The sequence below is a fragment of the Kogia breviceps genome, chromosome 5 (assembly GCF_026419965.1).
Source record: "Kogia breviceps isolate mKogBre1 chromosome 5, mKogBre1 haplotype 1, whole genome shotgun sequence".
NCBI lineage: Eukaryota > Metazoa > Chordata > Mammalia > Artiodactyla > Physeteridae > Kogia > Kogia breviceps.
Genome location: NC_081314.1, coordinates 145,689,627 through 145,712,216, shown reverse-complemented (window position 1 = coordinate 145,712,216; position 22,590 = coordinate 145,689,627). Strand labels below are relative to the sequence as shown.

The 22,590-nt window shown below is 54.5% G+C and overlaps 1 protein-coding gene across 1 annotated transcript; it reads right to left on the bottom strand.

The window, feature by feature from the left end:
• Positions 1–588: 588 nt before the first annotated feature.
• Positions 589–19,490, bottom strand: LOC131756927 (keratin-associated protein 10-8-like). Its single transcript, XM_059063982.1, is given in 8 exon segments — positions 589–746; positions 1,644–1,755; positions 2,124–2,204; positions 2,207–2,485; positions 2,888–2,915; positions 2,968–3,151; positions 3,154–3,216; positions 19,307–19,490. Coding segments are annotated over 8 exon segments (1,089 nt in total).
• Between the last annotated feature and the right edge of the window lie 3,100 nt (positions 19,491–22,590).

Here is a 22,590-nt window from a genome sequence, read left to right as displayed (position 1 = left end):
AGGAGCAAAGGCACTGGGGCCATCCTGGGGAGGGGGTTGAGGGGACGCCCAGAGAAGGCACCATCCCCAAGAGAAGGAAGCTGTTGCCACAGCAGGGTGCCAGCAGGGAGCTCTTTGGGAACCAAGAAATAGTCCAAGGAGTGCCATCAGGGCATCCTTCCTGTTGGAAGGCACATATCTAGAAACTTCCATCACTGTGATGCCACAGGATCACGAGGGTGTGAAGTGCAGAAGGAAATCTTAGAGCACCCACTACTCCGGCACTTTCTCACCATCCTTGCTTTCAAACCAAACCTCCCTGTCAGGCCTGTTTAGTTTCACCTGTATCCAAGCCAGGCCATTTTATGTCACCTCCTGGCCTTTCCGACACCCTCCCGGACACCCCCAGGGTGTCACCTGCGCTGTCCACCAGGCAGGGGAGAAAGGCTTCACGGGTTGCTCTTGTTTCATGGGACGGCTCTGAGGGTGGTGACTGTCCGTGTCTTAGTCACATGGATGATAGGCCGTGTGTCACGGTGACGGAGGAGCTCGCCTGAGATCTGGAGGCTCTCAGAGGACTTAGAGTTGTCGTTTCGTTACAAACATGCTCTACACAAGCTCTCCAAAGTAGAGACCTGGCTGTCTCTGACCGATTCTCTCCTTCCGAGTCTGCGCTGTGGCCTGACCGGCGTGGACGCCCACGGAGCCGGCGTGGACGCCCACGGAGCCGGCGTGGACGCCCACAGAGCCGGCAGTCGGCCTGTTTTCTGCTCGGTGTCACTTGGTGCCCATGTGGCCACGTGTGCCCGCTCGTGTCGTCCATGGCGACGCTGCTGTCCCGTCAGGAACCCCGAAGATGCCCTGCTCGTCCTTCCGAGGGACTATTTGGTGTCCCTGTGGGTCGGAGGTTCTGGTTTCCACGTGTGTCAACGTCCCCGTACTTCACTTTTCTTGGGTTGGGGAGAAGTGGAACCTTCCCCGTGTCTTTTTCACTCTTTGTGCTGTGCAGAGTCCATCGAGGCCTTTGTCCATTGTCCACATGGAGATGGTTATATTTTCTTAAAACTTGAATGAACAGGTAAAGGGTACATACAGGTCTTGAATAAACTCGGGCAAGAGATTTAAGAGCTGAGGCAGGTTTGCAATCTAGCCATTTCCTGTTTAAAGATCCTCTTCGGGTTTTGCTCTGTCCCCTCTTCCCTGGATGGAGCTGAGCAGGGGTGGGCGCAGAGCCCCCTGGGAGGTGCCTTCGATTCCTGGTCCCTCCTGCCTGGTCTCTGCTGTTCTGCTCCCATGGACCTCATCAGCCTGTTCGTGACCGGGGGATAGTAGGGTGCCGGATGCTGACATCATGAGTCTGACTGCGGCCCACTCGACTCTAGTGCTAGTGGTCCACTGAGACCGCAGGCTCATCCTCTCCTACTGTCCTGAGGCTTTGTTCACAGGTGTCTTTTTTTGCTCTGTGCCTCCTCACTCAGGCCTTGAAATCTTGGGTAGAACGAGTGATGTCTGAACCGACCCTGCTTTGCCCTCGGGGCGCACAGGAACTCGTACGCAGACCAGCATGCAGGCAGGCCTCCTCTGGGTGGGCACCTCCCTCCGACGGTGCGAGTCCTGGACTCTCAGATCCCGACCCAACAGGGTTTCGGCCGCTCCCCACGTACCTTTAACCTGCACAGGCAGGGGGTGGGCGTGGGAGGAGCCCAGGGCCCGCTCAGGGTCCGAGACTTCAGCTGCCACGCCCGCCTCCCTTGCCGGCTTTGGGGACGGTGGGCCCTGGGGTAGGAGGGGACACAGAGCGTGCAGATGGCACCCGCTTTCAGGTCCTGTGGTCTCTCAGCTGCTTGAACGCGGATTCGAGACTATGTCTTTGAGGAGGACACAGTGTTTTATTGATGATAGCAGCTGACCTTTGTCACATGGAATTCAAGCTGCCAACCCTGCAGAGGAGGCGCCCGGGGCCCGCAGCCCATCCGGGTCGAGGGGTCTGTGGGATGGACGGCAGGTTCAAATCCCCTCTGGGCAGCCACTGAGTGTCAAGTGAGAGAGAGGGGAGGTCCCGGTGCCAGCAGAGGGGCAGGGGCTCCCGAGAGACAGCAGTTTGTGGGGGGCAGATGATCCAGCCGGTCAGCAGCAGGACGTGCCCGAGGCGGGGACACGGAGGAGGCCAGGCGGCAGCAGCTGGGCTGGAAGGAGGGGTGGGCACAGCACACGGGCCGGCAGAGAGCAGGGACACGGAGGAGGAGGGTCTGCGGCAGGACGGGGGGCAGGGGCTGGGCTGGCGGCACGAGGGGGCTGAGCAGGGGGCGGCCTCACAGCACACGGGCTCGCAGCAGACAGGATCTCAGCAGACAGGCGTGCAGCAGACAGGTGTGCAGCAGACAGGCTCGCAGCAGACAGGTTTGCAGCAGACAGGCTCGCAGCAGACAGGCTCGCAGCAGACAGGTGTGCAGCAGACAGGCTTGCAGCAGACAGGTGTGCAGCAGACAGGCTCGCAGCAGACAGGCTCTCAGCAGACAGGCTTGCAGCAGACAGGCTCTCAGCAGACAGGCGTGCAGCAGACAGGCGTGCAGCAGACAGGCTCTCAGCAGACAGGCGTGCAGCAGACAGGCGTGCAGCAGACAGGCTCTCAGCAGACAGGCGTGCAGCAGACAGGCTCGCAGCAGACAGGCGTGCAGCAGACAGGCGTGCAGCACGCAGGCACGCAGCAGACAGGCTCACAGCAGACAGGCGTGCAGCAGACAGGCATGCAGCACTCAGGCTCGCAGCAGACAGGTGTGCAGCAGACAGGCTCGCCACAGACAGGCTCACAGCAGACAGGCTCGCAGCAGACAGGTGTGCAGCAGACAGGCTCTCAGCTGACAGGCGTGCAGCAGACAGGCGTGCAGCACGCAGGCTCGCAGCAGACAGGCACGCAGCAGGCCTGCTGGCAGGGGAGCAGGTGCGGCAGGAGGGCTGGCAGCTGGACTGCGGGCAGCACGAGGCCGAGCAGGGCTGCTGCAGGCTGGTTGGCGGCAGTGGCTGGACACGCAGCTCACTGGGCGCAGACGAGGGTCAGGCAGGGGCTGAGGCGCAGCAGCTGGGGGCGCGGCAGGGGGCTCGCAGCAGCTCTCTGGGCAGTCGTCCACCTGCCAGCAGGGGCCGGTGCAGGAACCGGGCAGGCAGAGCCGCTGCCGTAGCTCAGGATGCTGGAGCAGGCGGACAGGGTGGACGTGGCCGTGGTGGGGACCGGGGGGGCTGGAGGAGGGTGAGCATGTATGTGAGGAGTGTGTGTGTGTGTGTGTGTGTGTGTGTGTGTGTGTGTGTGTGAGGTGCTGGGGATGTCCGCTTTCATAGCTCCCACCCCAGGGTGTGCGTGCGGCCCCAGCAGCAGGCTCGCACGCCTGCCCTTCCTTGTTGATGTTTGGAGCTGGTTGCACGAGGCCCTCATTAGGGCTGCTGCGTTTTCTACAATCAGCTTTTCCTCATTAATCTTGTGAGTATGTTGTAAGAATCTGTTTTCCCATCGGTTCTTTGGCTCCAGAAAACGTGTCAGGAGTATATGACGCAAGTTTCTGCTGAGTGACTGCCACGGTTCTTAAGTCACCTCCAGGTACGGGCTGGGCCTGAGATAAACTCCCAGCCACTGGCAGCCCCTCCCTCCTGCCAGCTGTGCCAGTGTGAGAGCACGACAGGGAAAGACACCCAGCACTACTGCAGCCCAAACTATAAAGCGCCGAAGACGACTGTTGGGAAATTAAGTTGTGAAAAAAATAGTAAACTTTACCGAAGAACACACCCCCTGGGTCCGCTGGGACCCGAGAGAGCTGTGGGCAAGAGACTTGAGGCTGTAGAATCTCCACTCTCCCTGGATGGATTCATCGCTGACGTAATTTCAATCAGAACCCAAAAGGAACCGTTTTGGTATACAAAGTGAAGATATTGAACCACCAGAAAATACTTGCAGTATAAAATTTTAAAGTCTTTACAAATAAAACAGAAGTAGATTTGATGGCTACATGGTAATGCTGTGTTAAACTTTTGAGGAACCGCTAGACAATTTTCCACAGCAGCTGTACCATTTTACATGTCTACTGGTAATGTACAAGGATTCCAATTTCTCCACACGCTCATTGATATTTCTTTTCTGTTTGTTTGTTTGTTATTCGTTTGTTTTAAATTATAGCTACCCTAGTGGACATGAAGTGGCATCTCCTTGTGGTTTTTGTTTTTGTTTTGTTTTGCGGTACGCGGGCCTCTCACTGTTGTGGCCTCTCCCGTTGCGGAGCACAGGCTCCGGACGCGCAGGCTCAGCGGCCACGGCTCACGGGCCCAGCCGCTCCGCGGCACGTGGGATCTTCCCGGACCGGGGCACGAACCCGCGTCCCCTGCATCGTCAGGTGGACTCTCAACCGCTGCGCCATCAGGGAAGCCCCTCCTGGTGGTTTTGTTTTGCATTTCCCTAATGACCAGTGATACTGGGCTTCCATTCTTGTGCTTGTTGGTATATCCTCTTTCGAGAAACGTCAAAGTGCTTTGCCTATTTTAAATCGGACTGTTTGTCTTTCTGTTGTCGAGTTATAGGAGTTTTTAATATATTCTGGTTACTAGGTCCTTATCAGAATTATGATTTGCAAATATTTCCCCTCATTCTATGGGCTGTCTTTTCACTCTCTTGATAGTGTCCTTTGATTCATAGACTTTTTATTAGTACTATTTAAAAAATTTATTTATTTATTGGGTTGGCCAAAAAGTTTGTTCAGGTTTTTCTGTAAGATGGTATAGCAAAACCCGTACGAACTCTTTGGCCAGCCCGATATTTTTTGGCTGTGCCCCGCGGCAGGTGAGATCTCAGTTCACTGAACAGGGCTCGAACCCACACCCCCTGCATTGGAAGCGTGGAGTCCTAACCACTGGACCGCCAGGGAAGTCCCACAGACTTTTAAAATTTTAATGAAATCCAATTTATCCAATGTATTTTAATTTTATGAAATCCATAAGTTGAATGCTCGGTTAAGCTGCTCCAGCAAACATAACACATCTGTCACAGCAGCTGCAACTGGGGCTACTCCCTGGTCGAGCTTGCAGGCTCCACTGTCATTTCCCAGTATCCGACTGGTTTTTGCAGGGTCTCGGCTGGCGAATGGAGATATTACGGGCACTGCTCCCACATCCTTCAGCCTTTAAAGTAGCACTAATTTCTGCCACTGCTCCCAGGTTGCAATGCTGATTTTGAATCAGTATCCTGACTTGGGGTGGGGGAGGGTAGGGGAAAGCAGTTTCAGAAGCTCACCCTTCTTAACATGATAATTTCTTCCAAAGCCTGGAAATGAATGTTGGAGTTGTTTTAAACACCGAGGACATCCATTCCAATTATACCTCCAGGGACACAGGAATGACCGATGGTTGGTTTGTGGGGCCAGAGGACCCGCTCTGAGCTAGATGTTGCCAGGACTCCACTAAGGGCCTCCCTTCCCTCTTTCTCATGTCGACAGCCCATAACGATGTTTCAGGAGTGGAGCCTGTGCTCAACCATCCTCCCCCTTCCCCAGCATTGCTGCATGAGCAAAAGCCAGCGGCGGGGAAGGACTGGGATCGTTATTACTACATGCACTTGTTTTGATCGAAAGACTCTTCTTTCTGGGGTGGGAGCGTTACATCGAGGAAATGGGGAAACACTGCAAATCACGACCTTTCTTTGGAAGGCTAGTTTCCCAACATATCACTCGCTTACTCTTCAAAAACCTGTAAAAACAAAACAAAATCCCCCCAGCCCCCCAAATAACAGAAATCTCAGCTGGTTGATCAGGAAGGGGAGGGCAATCGCCCCAGTAGAAAGTTTGGTCCCTCTCCCAGCTCCTGGATCTGAGCCAGTCCTCCGCCAGTCACACCTTGATCATGTCCGGTACAGAGTTACCAGTAGTTTAACAACCAGCCTGCAAAATTCCTGAATATTTAATACTTGCCTCTTGCAACTTGGTACAGGTCGGCTCCAGACGGTTCCGGCACGGCTGCTGCCGCTAAGCTGATTGGCTGTCTATCACGTTCCCTGGGGGAATCTGTGTTCTAAGAACCACCTTCAATATCTCCCTGCAAGATGCCTTCACAGAGGTCTGGCTTTCATCCCAGTCCCTTCCACCTATTTTTTAAAATTCCCCCTATGGGTAATGGTTTATTGAGCTTTGATTTATTTTTCCATTAAAAAAAATGTAACCAAAAATCTGTGTTTGTTTATTCTCCTTTCTTACAAAAAGGTAGCATGTTATACACCCTGGTCTGCACTTTGATTTCTCCCTTTTACCGATACATCCTGGAGAGCGCTCGATAGCAGGGTTTCAAGACCTCCCTTACTCCCATTTACAGCTGCATAGCACTCCATATATGAAAGTCACAGAGGTTATTGATGGAGTATTGTTTTTCCTCCTGTATTTTGCTATTCTGAGTAACACCGCAATGAATAGATATCATTTACTAATTTTGCCAGTGTATCTTTGGGATACATTTCTAGCATTTCATTATTTATTGTTTATCACTAGATCAACATGAAATGTTGGTAGATCCTGTCAAATTGCCCTCTGTATTGGGTAGTTCCATTTTGCACTCCCACAAGTAGTGTGTGAGAATGCCTATTTTATACAGTTTTTCCAACTGCATATGTCATCAAGCTTTTGACCTTTCATCATTCCGATAGTTAGGAAATAGTATCTTTTGTGGTTTTTAAAATATGACCTTTCTCTTTATATGAGTTTGAGCACCTTTTTCAAGCCCATTTGCATTTTGTTCTCTGTGAGCTGCTGTTCGTGTCTCCAGCTCATTTAAAATACTGATGTGTTGGGCTTCCCTGGTGGCGCAGTGGTTGAGAGTCCGCCTGCCGATGCGGGGGACACGGGTTCGTGCCCCGGTCCGGGAGGATCCCACGTGCCGCGGAGCGGCTGGGCCCGTGAGCCGTGGCCGCTGCGCCTGCGCGTCCGGAGCCTGTGCTCCGCAACGGGAGAGGCCACAACAGTGAGAGGCCCGCGTACGGCAAAAAAAATAAATAAATAAAATAAAATAAAATAAAATACTGATGTGTTGGTCTTTTTCTTCCCTGATTTTTGGCAGCTCTTATATTAGTGATATAGCACATTTTCTGTGGTACAAGTTGTAAATATTTTTTCCAACTTGTTTCTTGTCTTGTACTTTCCTTATGGTATTATTTTATCACTCTACTATCTATCTGTTTATCTTCTATGTATCTATCCATCTATCATCTATCTATATCTTTCTATTTTAATGTAGAACAAAGGGGAAAAAAAGATAGTTGAAAAATTCCACAGCTCACTGATGGTCCTGTTTTCCCCATTTTAATTCAAGTTTCTTTACCTTGCAATCAAATCCTTTGCTCAGCAGTTGGCGGTAGCGCGCACATACACACACACACACACACACACACAAAAGTGGGAAAAAATTGCTCATGGAAAGGTTAAGTGCTTTATTCAGAGTCAGAGAGCGTGTTTCTAGCTCCCAGTAGTGTCACCTTAGAGACCTCAGCCGTCTTCACCTGCACAAGGGGAATGACGCCTGCTGGGCTGACCCCACTGGAGCTGAGCCCAGGTGCTCTCCAACCCCATTCCCCACACCTGCGAACCTCCTGGCTTCCTTGTGGGTTTGCTTGGAACAGCCGTCATCCGCAGGTCTCCTTGGAGGGCTGCCTGAAGGAGCCACTTTGCCACACATCTCAGTGAGTCTGCAGTGCCCGGGGATTTGCATCCACCCGGGCTCCCAGGCCAGGCTGGCAGGGGCGCACCCAGCTTCTTTCTCTGAGACGTGTCGTATGCTCGGTGCCCCTGTGAGATCAGGCTGGGGCTGGACCTTCTTCTGGTCCCTGAGCTGGTTCTCCCAGCCCCTTACCAGGCTCTCCTGGGAGTCCTTCCTGAGGGCACGACGTGTGCTCCCGGGGAAACCGCCTCACCTGTGGGGCGTGATGGGTGAGATGCGATAGCGTGTGCAGAGCTCCATGCTCAGGTGAGTGGCCGCCCTCGCCAGCACACCTGAGCTGCTGTCAGTGTGACTGGCTCCCCCGCACCCGCTGCCCCTGCCTTTGCCCACCCCACCCTGACCCTCTCCCTATGCCTTTGCTCCGAGGATTTTCCATGATGTCGCTTCCTGGCCTCTCCTTGCAGCTAGAGCTTCACTCTTCAGGGCCCAAATAACGTCACCTTCTTTTCAAATCCTTCCTCGGTCTGACTCAGCACCAGCTGGCACTTGTCCCCTCTGAATTCCTACGGTGTGTGTCACCTATACCAAACCTCATAGTTCGTAATTACTGTCTCAGTTTCTAAATTTATTTCAGGTGTATATACGATGGCACACATTAAGTCAAGATAAATAACTATACTTCCTTGACTCACGGCCACATTTTAACATCTCTGAAATGGGGAGACATCTTCCAAATGATGACATATCATAGTTTATTTGGAAGCCGCTCTTTTTGCTTAGACGTACATAAAACAATGGAGCATCTTATATGGATGCCATCTTGAGAAAATATGGCCTGTCTAGGATGTGTGTGTGTGTGTGCGTGTGTGTGTGTGTGTGTGTTCTTTAGTACTTTGCCCCAGATGGGCCCACTGTGAACATCAAACACCTTGTGAGGGCTTCCCTGGTGGCGCAGTGGTTGAGAGTCCGCCTGCCGATGCAGGGGACACGGGTTCGTGCCCCGGTCCGGGAGGATCCCACGTGCCGCAGAGCGGCTGGGCCCGTGAGCCGTGGCCGCTGAGCCTGCGCGTCCGGAGCCTGTGCTCCGCAACGGGAGAGGCCACAACGGTGAGAGGCCCGCGTACCGCAAAAAAAAGGTAAGTTTAGGGGCTTCCCTGGTGGCGCAGTGGTACCGCAAAAAAAAGGTAAGTTTAGGGACTTCCCTGGTGGCGCAGCGGTTGAGAGTCCGCCTGCCGATGCAGGAGATGCGGGTTCGTGCCCCGGTCCGGGAAGATCCCACGTGCCGCGGAGCGGCTGGGCCCGTGAGCCATGGCTGCTGAGCCTGTGCGTCCGGAGCCTGTGCTCCGCAAAGGGAGAGGCCACAACCGTGAGAGGCGAGGCCTGCGTACAGAAAAAAACAAAAGAAAACAAACAAACAAAACAACCTTGTGATGTGAAATTATCTCAAGCTAAATGAAGATGCCTAAATTATTATAGCCTTATAGATCTCTTTTTGAGTTTCAAGAGCAAAAAAAGAGCCTTTTCTTCAAGGCCAAATGCATACCCATACCCTTATTTCAAATAAAAGAGGAGTATCCTGGTGGGACACGTGTTGAGCGCCTGCTGTGTGCAAGCTCCACGGCTGGAGCCCGAGGTACAAACTTAACAAGCTGGCCCTGGCTTCCCTGGGCTCCCTGGGATCGGGGTGGGAGGGTCAGTGTAGTTTCTGCTGTTGGAGAGGAGTAAGGCCCAGCCTCTCTCCTTCATCTCCGGCCCCCAAGTGTCCTGAGAGCCGTCAGGTTTTTCTGCGGGAGTAATAGAAACACGAATCCTATTGATGACATGTATGAGGGGTGGCTAGGCATGCCCCCCATTGCTGAATTCGGGATGCCAGGGTTGGGGGGGCGGGAAGGACAGAGCCCGGGATCCAGCAAAGGTATCTGCTGCTCGCCCTGAAGCCCCAGAGCCCTGCCTTACAGAGCTGACGCGGCTTGGATTTCTCTGGGCAGCCAGCCCTCCAGGACGCCAGGAGCAGCCCTTCCTGAAGGATGCAGCGGGGGCCCCTCCACCACACGACCTGCGACCTGCGTCCTGCTGTGCGGTCAGTTCTTGGAATGCAGCCGGGTGGGTCTGGCCGTGGCTGCAGCTGGGTGTTTGCAGAGCAAGGGCCGTGGGATCACTCTGATTTCTCAGGATTCTCACTGAGCAAGTAGGGGCAGAGGCGTCACGCGACCTCCCTCAGGGGCCCCGAGCCCTCTGGATACCGGGCAGGGCATTCTTTCCTGCGCGCAGGCTGGTACCTGAACTGACCCAGCAGACACGGGACACAGGACTAATTCACCTGGAATGTGAACATTTGGGTTCAGGATGCTGAGTTCATGCCAACAGCCGTGATACTTCTTGGTGTGCCTTCCTGTCAAACAGGAAGAAAACCAAAACACTTCTCTGACAAAAACAGTTCTGTTTTGTGTGGCAACACCTCCCCACCCCCACCTCTGACAATACGTGGTTATGTTACCAGAGTCAGAAAATGTTTTCCAGTGAAATCTCTCTCTGCCCCTTCCCCCTCCATCTACTGGCCATCTTGCCAGCCTCAGTCAGGCGCAGAGAAGGATGGATCAGGAAGGCCCCTAATGTATAGTAAACACAAAAGAAAACCAATCAACCAGCAAAAACTGAGGTCCAGAGGAGCGGAGTTTCTGCCTCTGTGTTGCTCGACTCATTAGCAGATCCCACAGGACTCCAAGACCACCCCAGGGCATACAGTCACCGTGTAGGGCTCTGGGGACAGGCAGAATGCGGCCACGTGGCCTCAGTAGTGGACCTTTATCCAGGAAGCCTGTCTGTGGTCGCCTGCTGTGTCTTTACCAGCAACAATACACCTGTGACTGGCCAGAATGCCCTCCTGACTTCAACCCAGGTCAATTCTGATCACATTACCAAGCCTCCCATATAAACTCAGGTACATTCTAAGAGCGTTCACCTGGAAATAACACTCTCCCCACAAATAACCCAGGTTTAATAATGCTTTTGTCTCACATGAGAAGAAGTCACGTGGTAGGCCCCGCATTTGTGCAGTGGCCCAACAATGCCATCAGGGACACTGGCTCTTTCTGTCTCTCTGCTCTACCACCCTTAAGGTTGGCTTTCATTCCCAGATCATTGCTTCATGATTGCAAGATGGCTGCTGCAGCTCCAGGCATTGCATCTACGGTTCAAGGAGGAGGAAAGAATGGGAGAAGGAAGGGTGGTCCCCGTTTCAGGGAAGGAAAACTTCTTCAGAAGCCCCAGCAGATTTCTGTCTATGTCTTATTCACCAGAACTGTCACGTGGCCATCCTCAGCTTCAAGGGAGTCTGAAGAGGCGAGTACCTTTAGATGGGCATGTTACCTGTCTGGGCATAATTGGGGTCCTGTTGGTTAGGATGTGGGGAAATGGATATTGGGTTGGCAGCAAATGGTGCCTGCCCCAGTGGGTAAGTGAGGAAACCGGAATCTCTGCCCGGTGGTGAGGTCTGTGCTTTAAGAAGTAAATTCCGTGTGGGGAAGGGCTGGCATGCACCGCCGGACTGTTTTCTTTGGGCTTTGCAAAAATTATAGGATCTTACTGCTAAACTCCCGCACTCTTCAGGGAGTGTTCAGAGAATTTTAGCCTTAAAGAACTGACCATGTCAGATGCTGATGTATTTTGGCAAAATGAAATTCTGTCTGGGCCAACTGGAGAATTCCAGGGAACCAAGAGATACAGGAGAGCATGGAGCTCCTTGAGGCCGAAGGAAGAGATGGGGCGTCTTCAGCATGGGAGCTTTTGCCTGGATGGGGAAGAGGGTCCCGGGGCTGGTCGCGGCCCCCCAGGGTCTCCATCCCACAGTCCCAGGTACCACACTGCTTAACCCTGTTCTGCCCTGTTTTCAGGCCAGGTGCTCTGGCTTTGACCGCGGTCAGGGGGGAAACCACACCTCTCACGGTGACATCATTCTGCATCCAACTTCCCTGACCCACTTTTACCCCTGAGGCGTAAACCTGAATCCCAGGTTGTTGAAAACGTACAACCAAAAATGGCAAATATTGACACAGCCCTGATGACGTGTGCTGGCTCCGTGTCGGGAGCTCACACCGGCCACGGGGGGCTGGGTCACAACCTCCCTGCACCCTGGAGGAGGCCGGGGCTCGCACTCATCCTGGCAGCCCCCCGAGTCCCCAGGGCCACACCCGCACACGTGCCCCCAGACAGGCCCTGCGCCCAGCCAGGCCCCCACCCAGGACGGGGGTCTACGTCTGCCGGTGTCTGGCAGCTGCCCCTGTGTGCCTTTGTGGGTCCTCCCGCTGGACACCCCTGTAATTCCGGCTCCTGTGGGGAGCGCGGCCCCTCAGCCGCCGAGCGCTCAGGCGCGCGGGACACGGCCCACCAGCTCCCACGCTTCAGCCCCGCGGGACCGGGAGACGGGGATCATGTGCTTGGCACGCCTGTGCGGAGGTCGCCACTCGGACGGGCCCGGGACGCGGGCTCTTTGTCCCAGGGTCGCTGACCGGAGGGAGGGAGGCCAGGCCCTGAACTCAGACTCTGGGGGCAGCAGGCGACCCAGGATGTCGCTAAGCCGAGCAAACAGAACCCAGAACGTGAGAAGCGCCCTGGAGGAAAGGACGGCGCCGTTCTTCCGTGTCTGCATCCGATCAGCTCGGACTCAGCTTTTGGTCCCCCGCGGGGCGGGGGCTCGGAGAGGCCGCTGGTGACTTGGCAGCGTCTCCCGGCGGTGGTCCAGGGCCCCCCCATCTCCGGCCCAGGTCGGCCCGCGGGGAGCACCCCTGGGCCCAGGCGCCAGTCCCCGCCTGCCCCGCTTAAAAGGTGCCGGCCCAGAGCCTGCATCTCCCGGGGCTCTCTGGCTTCTGGCTCCTCCACCCCCTCTGAGGGACTGGGTTCGAACTCCAAGCCTGGCCCCACTCCCTGGAAATAAGGGACCCCCTCCCCGCCAGATACGAGGCGGTGGCGGGTGCTGGGGAAACAGCTCCGATACGGAGGCGCTTGAGGTTGCGCGGAAATGCTGCTTCCGGCTGAAGAATCGGTTGTCCCGGGGTGGACACTGGGTCGGGTCCCCGGGTCTGTCACAGGCAGAGGCGGCCTTCGCGGGGTGTGGGCGCTGGGGTCCGACGGCAGCCCTGCCCTCCGCCCTGTCCTGCTGTCTTCACGCCCTTCTACGGCTCTGATTTTGTCTTCCGATGCTGTGGACGTCCGTGCCCCCGGAACAAGATGAGTCAGCGCTAAGCAGAGGCCGAGCTGTGTGGCCCGCCGAGGGGAGCCGGGCACGTGCCCGCAGTGCCAGGCCGGGGAGGTCCCGGGACGGCACCCCGCAGCCCTCTCCCTTGCCCGGGGGGTGCACGCGGGCCCTCCAGCAACCTGCCCGGCGCAGCTCTTTGTCTCGGTGGTTTGGTGACGTGTGCCGGCTCTCGAGTGGAGCGTCCTCTGGTCACCCTCGTAACTGCGGGGGGAGAGACAGAGACGGAGAGATGGGCGAGAGACAGGGAGAGACATACGGAGAGAAAGGAAGAGAGAGAGAAAGGGAGGGTATTCTTCCCGCGGGCCAGGCGCTGCTGCGGCCGCTTCGGTCGCCCTCTTTGGGGGCTGCCCGCCCCCCTCCCGTCCATCCTGCCCAGAATCGTTCCCTGATGATTCCAGACGTGGGAGTCTAGCTTCCCGAGGGCAGCGACTCTGCGGGTGGGACATGGGGCGCTCCTTGGCCCCCGAGCGGGTGCACAGCCCTGCTGGGCGTGGGACAAGCTCCGCCCTTCGACCTCAGGAGGCCTGGGTGGCTCCTCTTAGAGTGACACGTGAGGTCTGGCTTTGATCTAAAACGCACGCGCGCGGAATCACTCGACAACCACCTTCTCAGAAGGGCCCGGGCCGAACCCCGCTCGCAGGCCGCGGAGGAAGCCGGCCCGGCGGTGGTGCCGTTGGGCCCGCGGCCCCCCCGACCCCTCCAAGAGGCGGAGCGCGCTCGCACCACCGGCCCCGTCGCTCTGTCCTCCCCACAAGTGTTGTGGCTGGTTGCGCCTGGCGGACTCACCGGGCGGGAGGCCATTCGGGACGCGGCAGGGAGACAGGAGAGCTGTTGGGTAAAGAAACCGAGGGCAGCCTCCTCCCCGGCCTTCTCTCCCGCCTGTCCAGGGGCCACTCCTCTCCATCCTTCTCACGGCTGCTGCTCATGCCTTCCACACCCCTCGCGGGTGGCTGGGCTCCTGGCCTCAATCGAGTACCTTCCTCGAAGGCTGGCATCTGTTCCCAAAGCCCAGACGGCTTGCAGGTCTACTGAAGGGGAACCCAGAGGCCCCGGCTCCCTCGGGGGCAAACCCACAGGGTCCTGAGTTGTTGGAATGGATTTCCCAGGTGGTCAGAGACGGGGCAGCGCCACCTCCGACACAAGGAAGGAAAGTCAAAAGCCACTGACCTGGCCGCCCCGGAATTCAACGCCGAGTTTGTCGGGTTTTTGTGAGGGTGAATCGTCCCGACGGGGGAAGTCATGACCCGGCATTGTAACTGCAGTCGTTTCCTCAGGACAAAGCAGAGCGGGCTGGCTGTCACTCCAGACCCGTCCCTGTAGCCCCCAACCCTGACTGCTTCCGCTTCCGCTGTAGCTGCCCCTGGAGGGACCATCCGTGAACAGGTGCAACGGACGTGACTTTGGCCTCTGTCCATCGATTCTGCAAACCACGTGCCCGGCCTCATTCCTGGACTAGACGGCAGCAGTGAACTTGGGGCACGGAGTCCCTGCCTGCTCCAGCCACCGCTCCAAGGGGCCTCGGGAGAGCAGACGTGTCTCAGCACGTTTTTGAGAAAAAAGAATTAGTGACTCTTTACAGTGAGGCGTGAACAGATTTTTAAAGTTTTGAGTACTACAGGAGCATCAGCTATTAAAACGTATAGACGGTAGACATTTTCTCTAAAGGAAAGGAGATTGCAAAGAGTACTTTTACCATTTTCATCAGTAAAGTTAGATGACTTGGGGGGATGGCAGGGTTCTAGGCTGCATGCTCCTCTCCTGCAAGGGGAACTCGGGTGGCACATGCACCTGTGCTGCTTAGACGGTTCTGGTCTCAGTTTCTCTCCCTCTTTTTTTTTTGCGGTACGTGGGCCTCTCACTGTTGTGGCCTCTCCCGTTGCGGAGCACGGGCTCCGGACGCGCAGGCGCAGCGGCCACGGCTCACGGGCCCAGCCACTCCGCGGCACGTGGGATCCTCCCGGACCGGGGCACGAACCCGCATCCCCTGCATCGGCAGGCGGACTCTCAACCACTGCGCCACCAGGGAAGCCCTTCTCTCCCTCTTTTACAGGCAACCTTGGTTTGCTTTGTGTGAGTTGAATGCAGAGGAGACGTCCCACCACCCTTGTCCTAGGTGGTCACCAGGAACCCCACGAGGGCAGTGGAGTTCTGCCTGGTGATTGGGGGTTCCTGTGTCTGCTGAAAAGTCCGAATCTGCTGCCCAGGCCAGCATCTCTCCTGAGGCCCCAGTCTGTCCCCAGGCATCACGGCGGATACCCCGTATCCTGATTGGGGCTCCGTGTCCCCTTTCTTGTCGTTGTAGTGAATGAAGCACCACCTGCTCCAGGTGAAACCTCAGTGCCGTCCTCGACTTCTTTGTCTCTCACTCCTGCGACGAATCAACTTTCAAACCCTCATGCTTCTCCCTCCAGACCCCCCGATCCCTCTCCTCTTCTCCATTCCTCCCTCCCCAGCCCTGATCCAAGTCTCCAAGTCTGGGGAAGTCTTCTTCCCCAGACTATCCCGATGAACTTTTAAAAAAATGTATTGCAGAAAGTTGATTTACAATGTTGTGTTAATTTCTTCTGTACAGCAAAGTGACTCAGGTAGACACATATATACATTCTTTTTCACATTCTTTTCCATTAAGGTTTGTCACAGGATACTGAATATCGTTTCCACCGCTCTACAGGAGGACCTTGTTGTTTATCCATCCTGTATACAACAGGTTGGCTCTGCTAATCCCAAACCTCCATTCCTTCCCTGCCCTCTTCCCTTCCCCCCTTGGCAACCCCGAGTCTGTTCTCTATCTGATAAACTATTTGTCTCTTCCCTAACCCGACCTGGACTCTACTTTCCCCATCCAGTTTCTCTGCTGCAGTGACCAAGGTCTCATAAAACACACTACAGCTTAATCCTTGTGTGGCATCCAGCCGCTTTAGGATAATGTGAAGACTCCAAATTGGAAAGCTCATCTTCGTAAGATGTGGTATGCAGAAAACACCAGCCGGATGACTGATGAAAAGTAAAAAGGAAAAAGGAAAAAGCTGTTTAATACTTTATGAATTCTCTGTACGCAGGATGAATTATATAGCGCGCAGGAAAAACTGCTTCAAACCCCCTCTCCTCTCTCGGTAGCTAAAACCCCCTCTCCTCTCTCGGTGGCTGGTCAAAGGCTCCCGCCTGAATCCCCTCACCCTCACGCAGCCTCACCCCTGCTCCCAACGCGACAAGCTCTGGCTTTTCTCTAAGCCTCTCCACACAGCTCACCATGCCATGGATTCCAGAAGCCAAGCAAAGGGCAGGTCCTTAGCCAAAGTCCTTGGGAAAGAGTCTTATTGATTACCTCCTGCATCTTCTCCTGGAGGTCTGCAATCTGCCCTTTGGATTACAAATCAAGGTCCAAGGACTCTGAGGGAAGTCAATTCTAGGACAATTGTGTGGATATCTCAGCCAAAGCCAGACCTAATTTAAGAAGAAATTGGGGAATCTTTAGCTCAGTGATAAAAAGTCACCAGCATCTGGACTCTATCACTCACCAACCATTGGCCTTTGGACAGCAGCATATTTACTATCCCTAAGCCTCAACCTCCTCATCCATACAATGGGATGGCGGTGGGGCCCATCCCACCCCCATCAGTTATTGTGTAAACCGGCTGTGATCGACGGAACACAGTACTTGGGACGGTGAGTCCTTTGTTCAGGATATGCCCACCTGGGCCGAAGCAGGTGTAGAGAGACGTCACCGCGGCCCACAGGCCACCTGGGGGCGGTGGGTGCTATGAAGGCACGAACCTTGGCGGTCTGAGCCCATCGGGAAGTCACAGGGAAAGCGTCACCAAGGAACGAGGGCTCTGAGGCCAGAGCTGAGGTCGATTCAGGGGGCGTCAACGAGGCCAAGAGGAGGGAAGAGTGTCCAGGTGGCGCGTGCAGGATCCCCTAGGCGGGAGGGAGTGCACAGCGAGCGGAGGGGGGGAGGGGAGGAGCCAGGGAGTTTAGGTTGCAGGCTGGAGGGTGGAGACGCTTCATTAGGGCTTTTGTCCTTATTCTAAACACTGATGGGTTTTATCAGGAAGGGGATGGGCTCAGCCAGACATCAGAGTTTATTCATTTTCTCTTTTCTCCCCAAATGTCTCCATGCATTAAATAGAAAAGTCAGTCTAAAGTCGGCGTTTTCTTGATTCTTCTTGATTGGATTATGGTGATCACTTTGTTACGCAGAGACATGAATAAATAACATCTTATCTGAAGTTCCATTCCTTTGAGAGGACTCCCAACGACAAGCATTGAATTCTGCCAGCTCCTTTTAGACACAGCCTTCGGGAGACGTAATTTAAAAGAAGCAGTGACAATTGTGTGAAAGATGGCACAAGACATCCCACCGTAAAAATCTGTTTGCCTATTTTTTTCAGACTAATACACCACAGGTCACAACACCCACATGTGATTAATGTTCTCAGGGGATCCACTCTAGGGCAGAATTTTGGGGAAGGGAAAGGGACAACGGGGAAATGAACAGTAGGTGACAGTTCTGGAAGGAAAGCTGCTGTGTGTTAAGGGCGCTTTTGCGGCACCAGGAAATGTAGGCAAGTTGGCGGCTTCGAGCGGCTGGGGATGATAAATAATGAGAGGGGAAGAAGGCTTGGTGAAGGAAAGAGGGGACACCCCAGGGAAGTTCATGCAACACTAAATAACCGTCGAAAGCCATTTGAAGAGAAGCTGTAAAAAATAAATAAATAAATAAAAAATGCAATAGATTTGGCAACAAGGAAACCACCAGGCGTTTGGAGAGCTGCACTTTGCTCTGGTTTCCAGGGACTAGTGGCTCATAAACCACACCAGTCACCCGTGGAAACGAAGCATTTTGCTACACTCAGTGGAAAAATACAAAAAGGGATCAGGGATGGGGCAAGTTCATTCTAGGTGTTTCTGGTGATAGGACAATAATTATTCTAGTGTAGTTCAGCAAGAAACTGAGACCGGGAAGAGGTGACGGTGACCAGGGTCACCTGCTGGAAAAGCCAGACGCAGAGTTCACACCGAGTTCAGGTCTGACTGCAAACCCCACGCACCTGGCGGGCCGCCCTCGGAAAGCAGGTCGTGAGCCCACGCCAGGATGCACCTAAACGTGGATTCGTAAATGGTCCCTGAACAGAAACGCATGGTCCTAGAGCTGAAAATATACATCAAGTCTGCAATCAAACAGAATATTAGTATCTACTTCCTTCTGGAAAGTACCTAAAATGAAGCATGGTGGAAAAAGAGTATTTGGCATTGTCACCTTTTCCTAATCTTTCATTTCAGGAGAGAGAGAGGGAGGGAGGCAGGGAGAGAGGGAGAGCTGCGAGCTGTACATATTCCCGTGTGTAAAGCCCCCCAACACCCCCCCATGCACCTCTTTTGCCACCCAGTTTTCTTTTGACTTTCTCAGTGATGCTTCTCTGCTCCCTTCCTTCCTCTTCCCACCTTGGTGGAACCTGCCGTTACCTACAGGATTCTCCATCTTTGAGGCTCTTCTCTGACCCGGCTCCCTCCAGGTCTCAGAGGATCTCTTTCCTACCTTCCCATCAAACTTCCCGAACTGCAGCTTCTCACCGCCCCCTGTTCCCTATGTCATGGGCTCCCAGGACCCCCTGTTGGGGAAGCAAGGAGGCCTGACCCTGGAGCCGATGGAGGCAAAGGGAGAACAGAGAAGAGAGGATAGACAGGCGGAAGGCAGACCGTGGCTTCTGGTGGCATCATCAGGGCTGTGCTGAGGGGCCCAAAGAACTGTCTTCTCTGCCATCTCTCCTGAGACCCTTGGAAGGTGCTGAGGCCCCTGGATGTTCCCCCTGGGCTGTCTCGTCCCTCTCGGATGTGCCTGGGTGCCTGCCCCAGGGGATGGAGCAGACAAGCTTCCTGGTCCCAAGGCTGCCTCAGAGCCAGAGCTTAGGCAGAGGGTGGGTGGACGGTTGGTGGTCCAGAGCCAGAAGAGGCAAGATGCCAACGGGCCGAGAATCCAGGGGGTGGAAATGGGGGGCACAGAACCAGAAACTTCCCGGGTGGGTCTCCTGGGGGCCTGGAGGGGGAACAGGAGACTCAGTGGAAGGAAAGCAAGCGTTTCAAGGGTCAAGTGTGTATGGACAGAATCGAGGAGCTGCAGGTGTGGGAGGCTGAGGACTGCGCAGCGGCCGGCAGACTGAACCGGGGGTCCCCGGGCCAACTTAGAGCGATTTCCAGAGTTCTGGGTGGGCGCCGGGCTGCAAGAGGTGACAGCAGGGGACTGCTGAGACCCTGCGGGTGGTGGATGCGATGCTGAGAAGTCTGCCCGGGAAGGTAGGAAAGGGATGGTACGAGACAGGGTCTGCCTTAGCTCAGCCGCTCTGACAAAGCTCCAGGGACGGGGAGGCTTAGAAACAGCTGACAGGTATCTCTCACGGGTCTGGTCGCTGCGAGTCCAAGATCGAGGTGCCAGCAGAGTCAGCGTCTGCTGTGGTCCGTCTCCCTGGTTCATGGACAGCGTCTTCTCACTCTGTCCTTGTCTGGAGGAAGGTGTCAGGGAGCTCTCCGGGGGCTTCTTTATAAAGACCCTGATCCCATTCATGGGGGTCCCCACTCTCATGGTCCGATCGCCTCCCCAAGGACCTGCCTGCCTCCTCACACCATCCCCTTCTGGGGGCAGGATTTAACATGGGCACCTGGGGGACACAGATCATAGCGGGGCCAGGGTGGACGCGGCGGACTCAGCGGGCAGCGCCTCCCACCCGCAGGTGCCGCAGCCCAGTGCTGGTGACCCACGGAGGCAGCGTTGCTTTGGGTTAACAAGCGCGACCCTTTAGGTGTTTGGGGTCGGGGAGGGGCTCCAGGGAAGACAACTGTTCCTAGCTTTCTTGGCCTATCGAGTGATTGTTGTTTTTTTAAAGTTTCCTTTCTTATCGGTAAGGCCACAGTTGGCCAACAGCCGATCTGGGCTAAAATGCAAAAGGCTGAGAGCCAGGCATCCAGTCACCTGTCCAGGGTGAGCGCAGGTCCTACCGGGTGTTTGCCTGCCTGGATCCCTTGGCCCGGGGCCCTGGGCACGCAGGGGACAAGGCTCATTCCGGCCGCCACACCCAGTTCGAGTCCCCCGCCCTTCCTGTCCGCATGGCTTGGGAGGCGGTGAGGGTGCAGTGGGGTGAGGCGGGCGTTGCCCTGGGTCACTGCCCCTTCCCTCCGGAACTACTGTGATTTGGGCCAGGGATGATCACAGAAACCCCTAGGGGTGTGTGTGTGTGTGTCTGCGTCTGTCTGTGTCTGTGTGTCTGTGTGAAAGAGAGAGCCAGAGAGTGATAAGAGAGGTCTTTGCAGCCCTGCCAAATTATATTTAAGAAACACGCCCCCGGGGGTAAGGTGGCTTTACTCCGCCCCAGGGAGAGAGAGCCATTCGACAAGCAACGGGGGGTTGGGGGCCTTTCCCCACTTCGCTGTGGCCACAGAGCCGGGCTTTGGACAATCGCTCCTGTGATGTGGGCTTTGCTGGTCCAGAGCCTGCGTACCGCAGACGCTCTGTGCTGATGGAGAAACACCCAGAATGTGGGAAGCCGGCCCTTCCGGGGCACCCAAACACGGGAGAATTTGGACCATGAAGACTCCTGGAAGGATCTGATGAGGCAAGAATAAAGGGGGTGCAGCTGGATGGAGCAGAGGAGAGGGGGCAGTTTGTCTGAGCACAGGCCGGGCTCTGCCTCAGGGCTGGGACCTGGGGAGTCCCTTGCCTTTGAAAGCTTCGGTTTCCCCGTATGTAAAATGAGGGAATCAAAACCAGTCCAGTAATCTCAGAGACGCGCCAATAACCCAGCTCTCACAGCAGCAGGCCGTTAGCTGGGTCCCTGAACAATGCCGACAGCCGTGGGCCCCCTGACCCCGCCCTGGCACTGGATGGCCTTTCGTGATGACAGCGGTCACCCGTGGCAACCGAGTCTCCAGCAATGCAGCATCGATACTTGGAAAGTGCTCCGGGAAAGAAACAGAAAATTCTAGTTCCCTACTCTCATAGCCGTGCGGCGGGTTTCAGGGCACTGCAGAAGTGACCCCTGCCCCGAGGATGGCCGCACGAGGCGGGACACAGCAGACGCACCTGGTGCTGGTGCTGGAGGCCCCTCAGCGTTCCTGGGAGGCTGCTGTAAAATGCAGACGCCTGGGCCCTGTCCCAAGCCCCCTGACTCGGAGCCTTGAAGGGTAGGCCCAGGGAATCTGGGTCATGTGCTCAAGGGGTTTCCATGCATATTAAAGTGTGGAAACCCTGAGAAGCCGGGTGGCAAAGTTCGATTTCTAAAACGTGAATCCTTCAAAAGTTGGCCAGCTTTTACAAAGGAACCTATCTACGAAAGAGGAACAGATTCACAGACAAAGAGAACAGACTTGTGTTGCCAAGGGGGAGGGGGAGGGGAGAGTGAAGGATTGGGAGTTTGGCATTAGCAGGTGCAAACTGGTGTATATATATATAGAATGGATAAACAAGGTCTTACCGTACAGCACAGGGAACTAGATTCAATATCCTGGGATAAACCATCATGGAAAAGAATATGAAAAAGAATGTATATATGTGTATAAGTGAGTCCTTTTGCTGTACAACAGAAATTAACACAACATGGTAAATCAACTACACTTCAATAAAAATTAAAAAAAATAAATAAAGTAAAAGTTATTTTTAAAAAGTTGGCCAGCTTTTATTTTATTTTACTGAAAAAGTCTCACCTAATTCAGCCCAGAAACGCCGTTGGCGTAGACAGCTGTGTTCACGAACGTCTTCGTTTTAAGTCCCCAGGTAAACAACACCCTCCTACCAGCTCCCATTCTGGAATCCCACAGTCTTATCGCCTGGTTCCTTGGGCATTTATGCTCGCAACTCCTGTTCCAAGAGTGGTTATTCGAGACAGATTTCAAGTTTCAGGGCAGGGATGCTGTCTTGCCCTTGCTGGTCTCATTGATGTCAGGGCAAGAGACCGGATGCAATGGATACCCCGTGTAAATGCTTGTGGAAATGAATTAAAATGAAGTGCCTGGACAAAGGTCACGAGACTTTCACAGAAGGCCCAGATAATCTGCTTTGTCTTCCATAGGCACCTAGTGCCTTTTTGAGAGCTCGCTATCAAATTATTTTATAACCGCAAATATGTGGGATGGGTCAGGCTTCTCCCGGAAGTAACCTCAACGAACAGTGAACAATGAACTGATTTGTCGAAAGTCTCCCAAGTAAAAACACAGTTGAGATAAGAGTTCTGAACCACTGTCATCTTCCAATGAGCCCACAGTGGTTCCAGTTGTGAGAAGCAGAATTAGGCTCAGGAAAAACTACATTTAAAAGCAATTTTTTAAATGGTCCATGAATTCTCTAGAAAGTTCCAAAGTTTAGAAAACATTCATGTGGTTAACGCACAATCTCTGTCTAAGATAACTGTGAAAATAAGCCATATTTGTACCTTCTAAGGGACTCAGCAGTCTCATTACCCATTATCTCGAAGAGGCTTCAGAACGGTTCATTGGACGCAATGCTTCTTTCTGCCTTCTCTTTGCTTCTTTTGGTGTCCTCGGCCCAGAGAATCCGAAATTCGGTGGTCCTCAGACTTGACTGTCCCTGTGGAGATTTGAAAGCTCCTGTCAGAGAGGTCTCACTCCTTATCAATTAAAACAGAGCCCCAGGGAGTGGACCCAAAGCATTACCAGGTTTAAAACATTCCCCA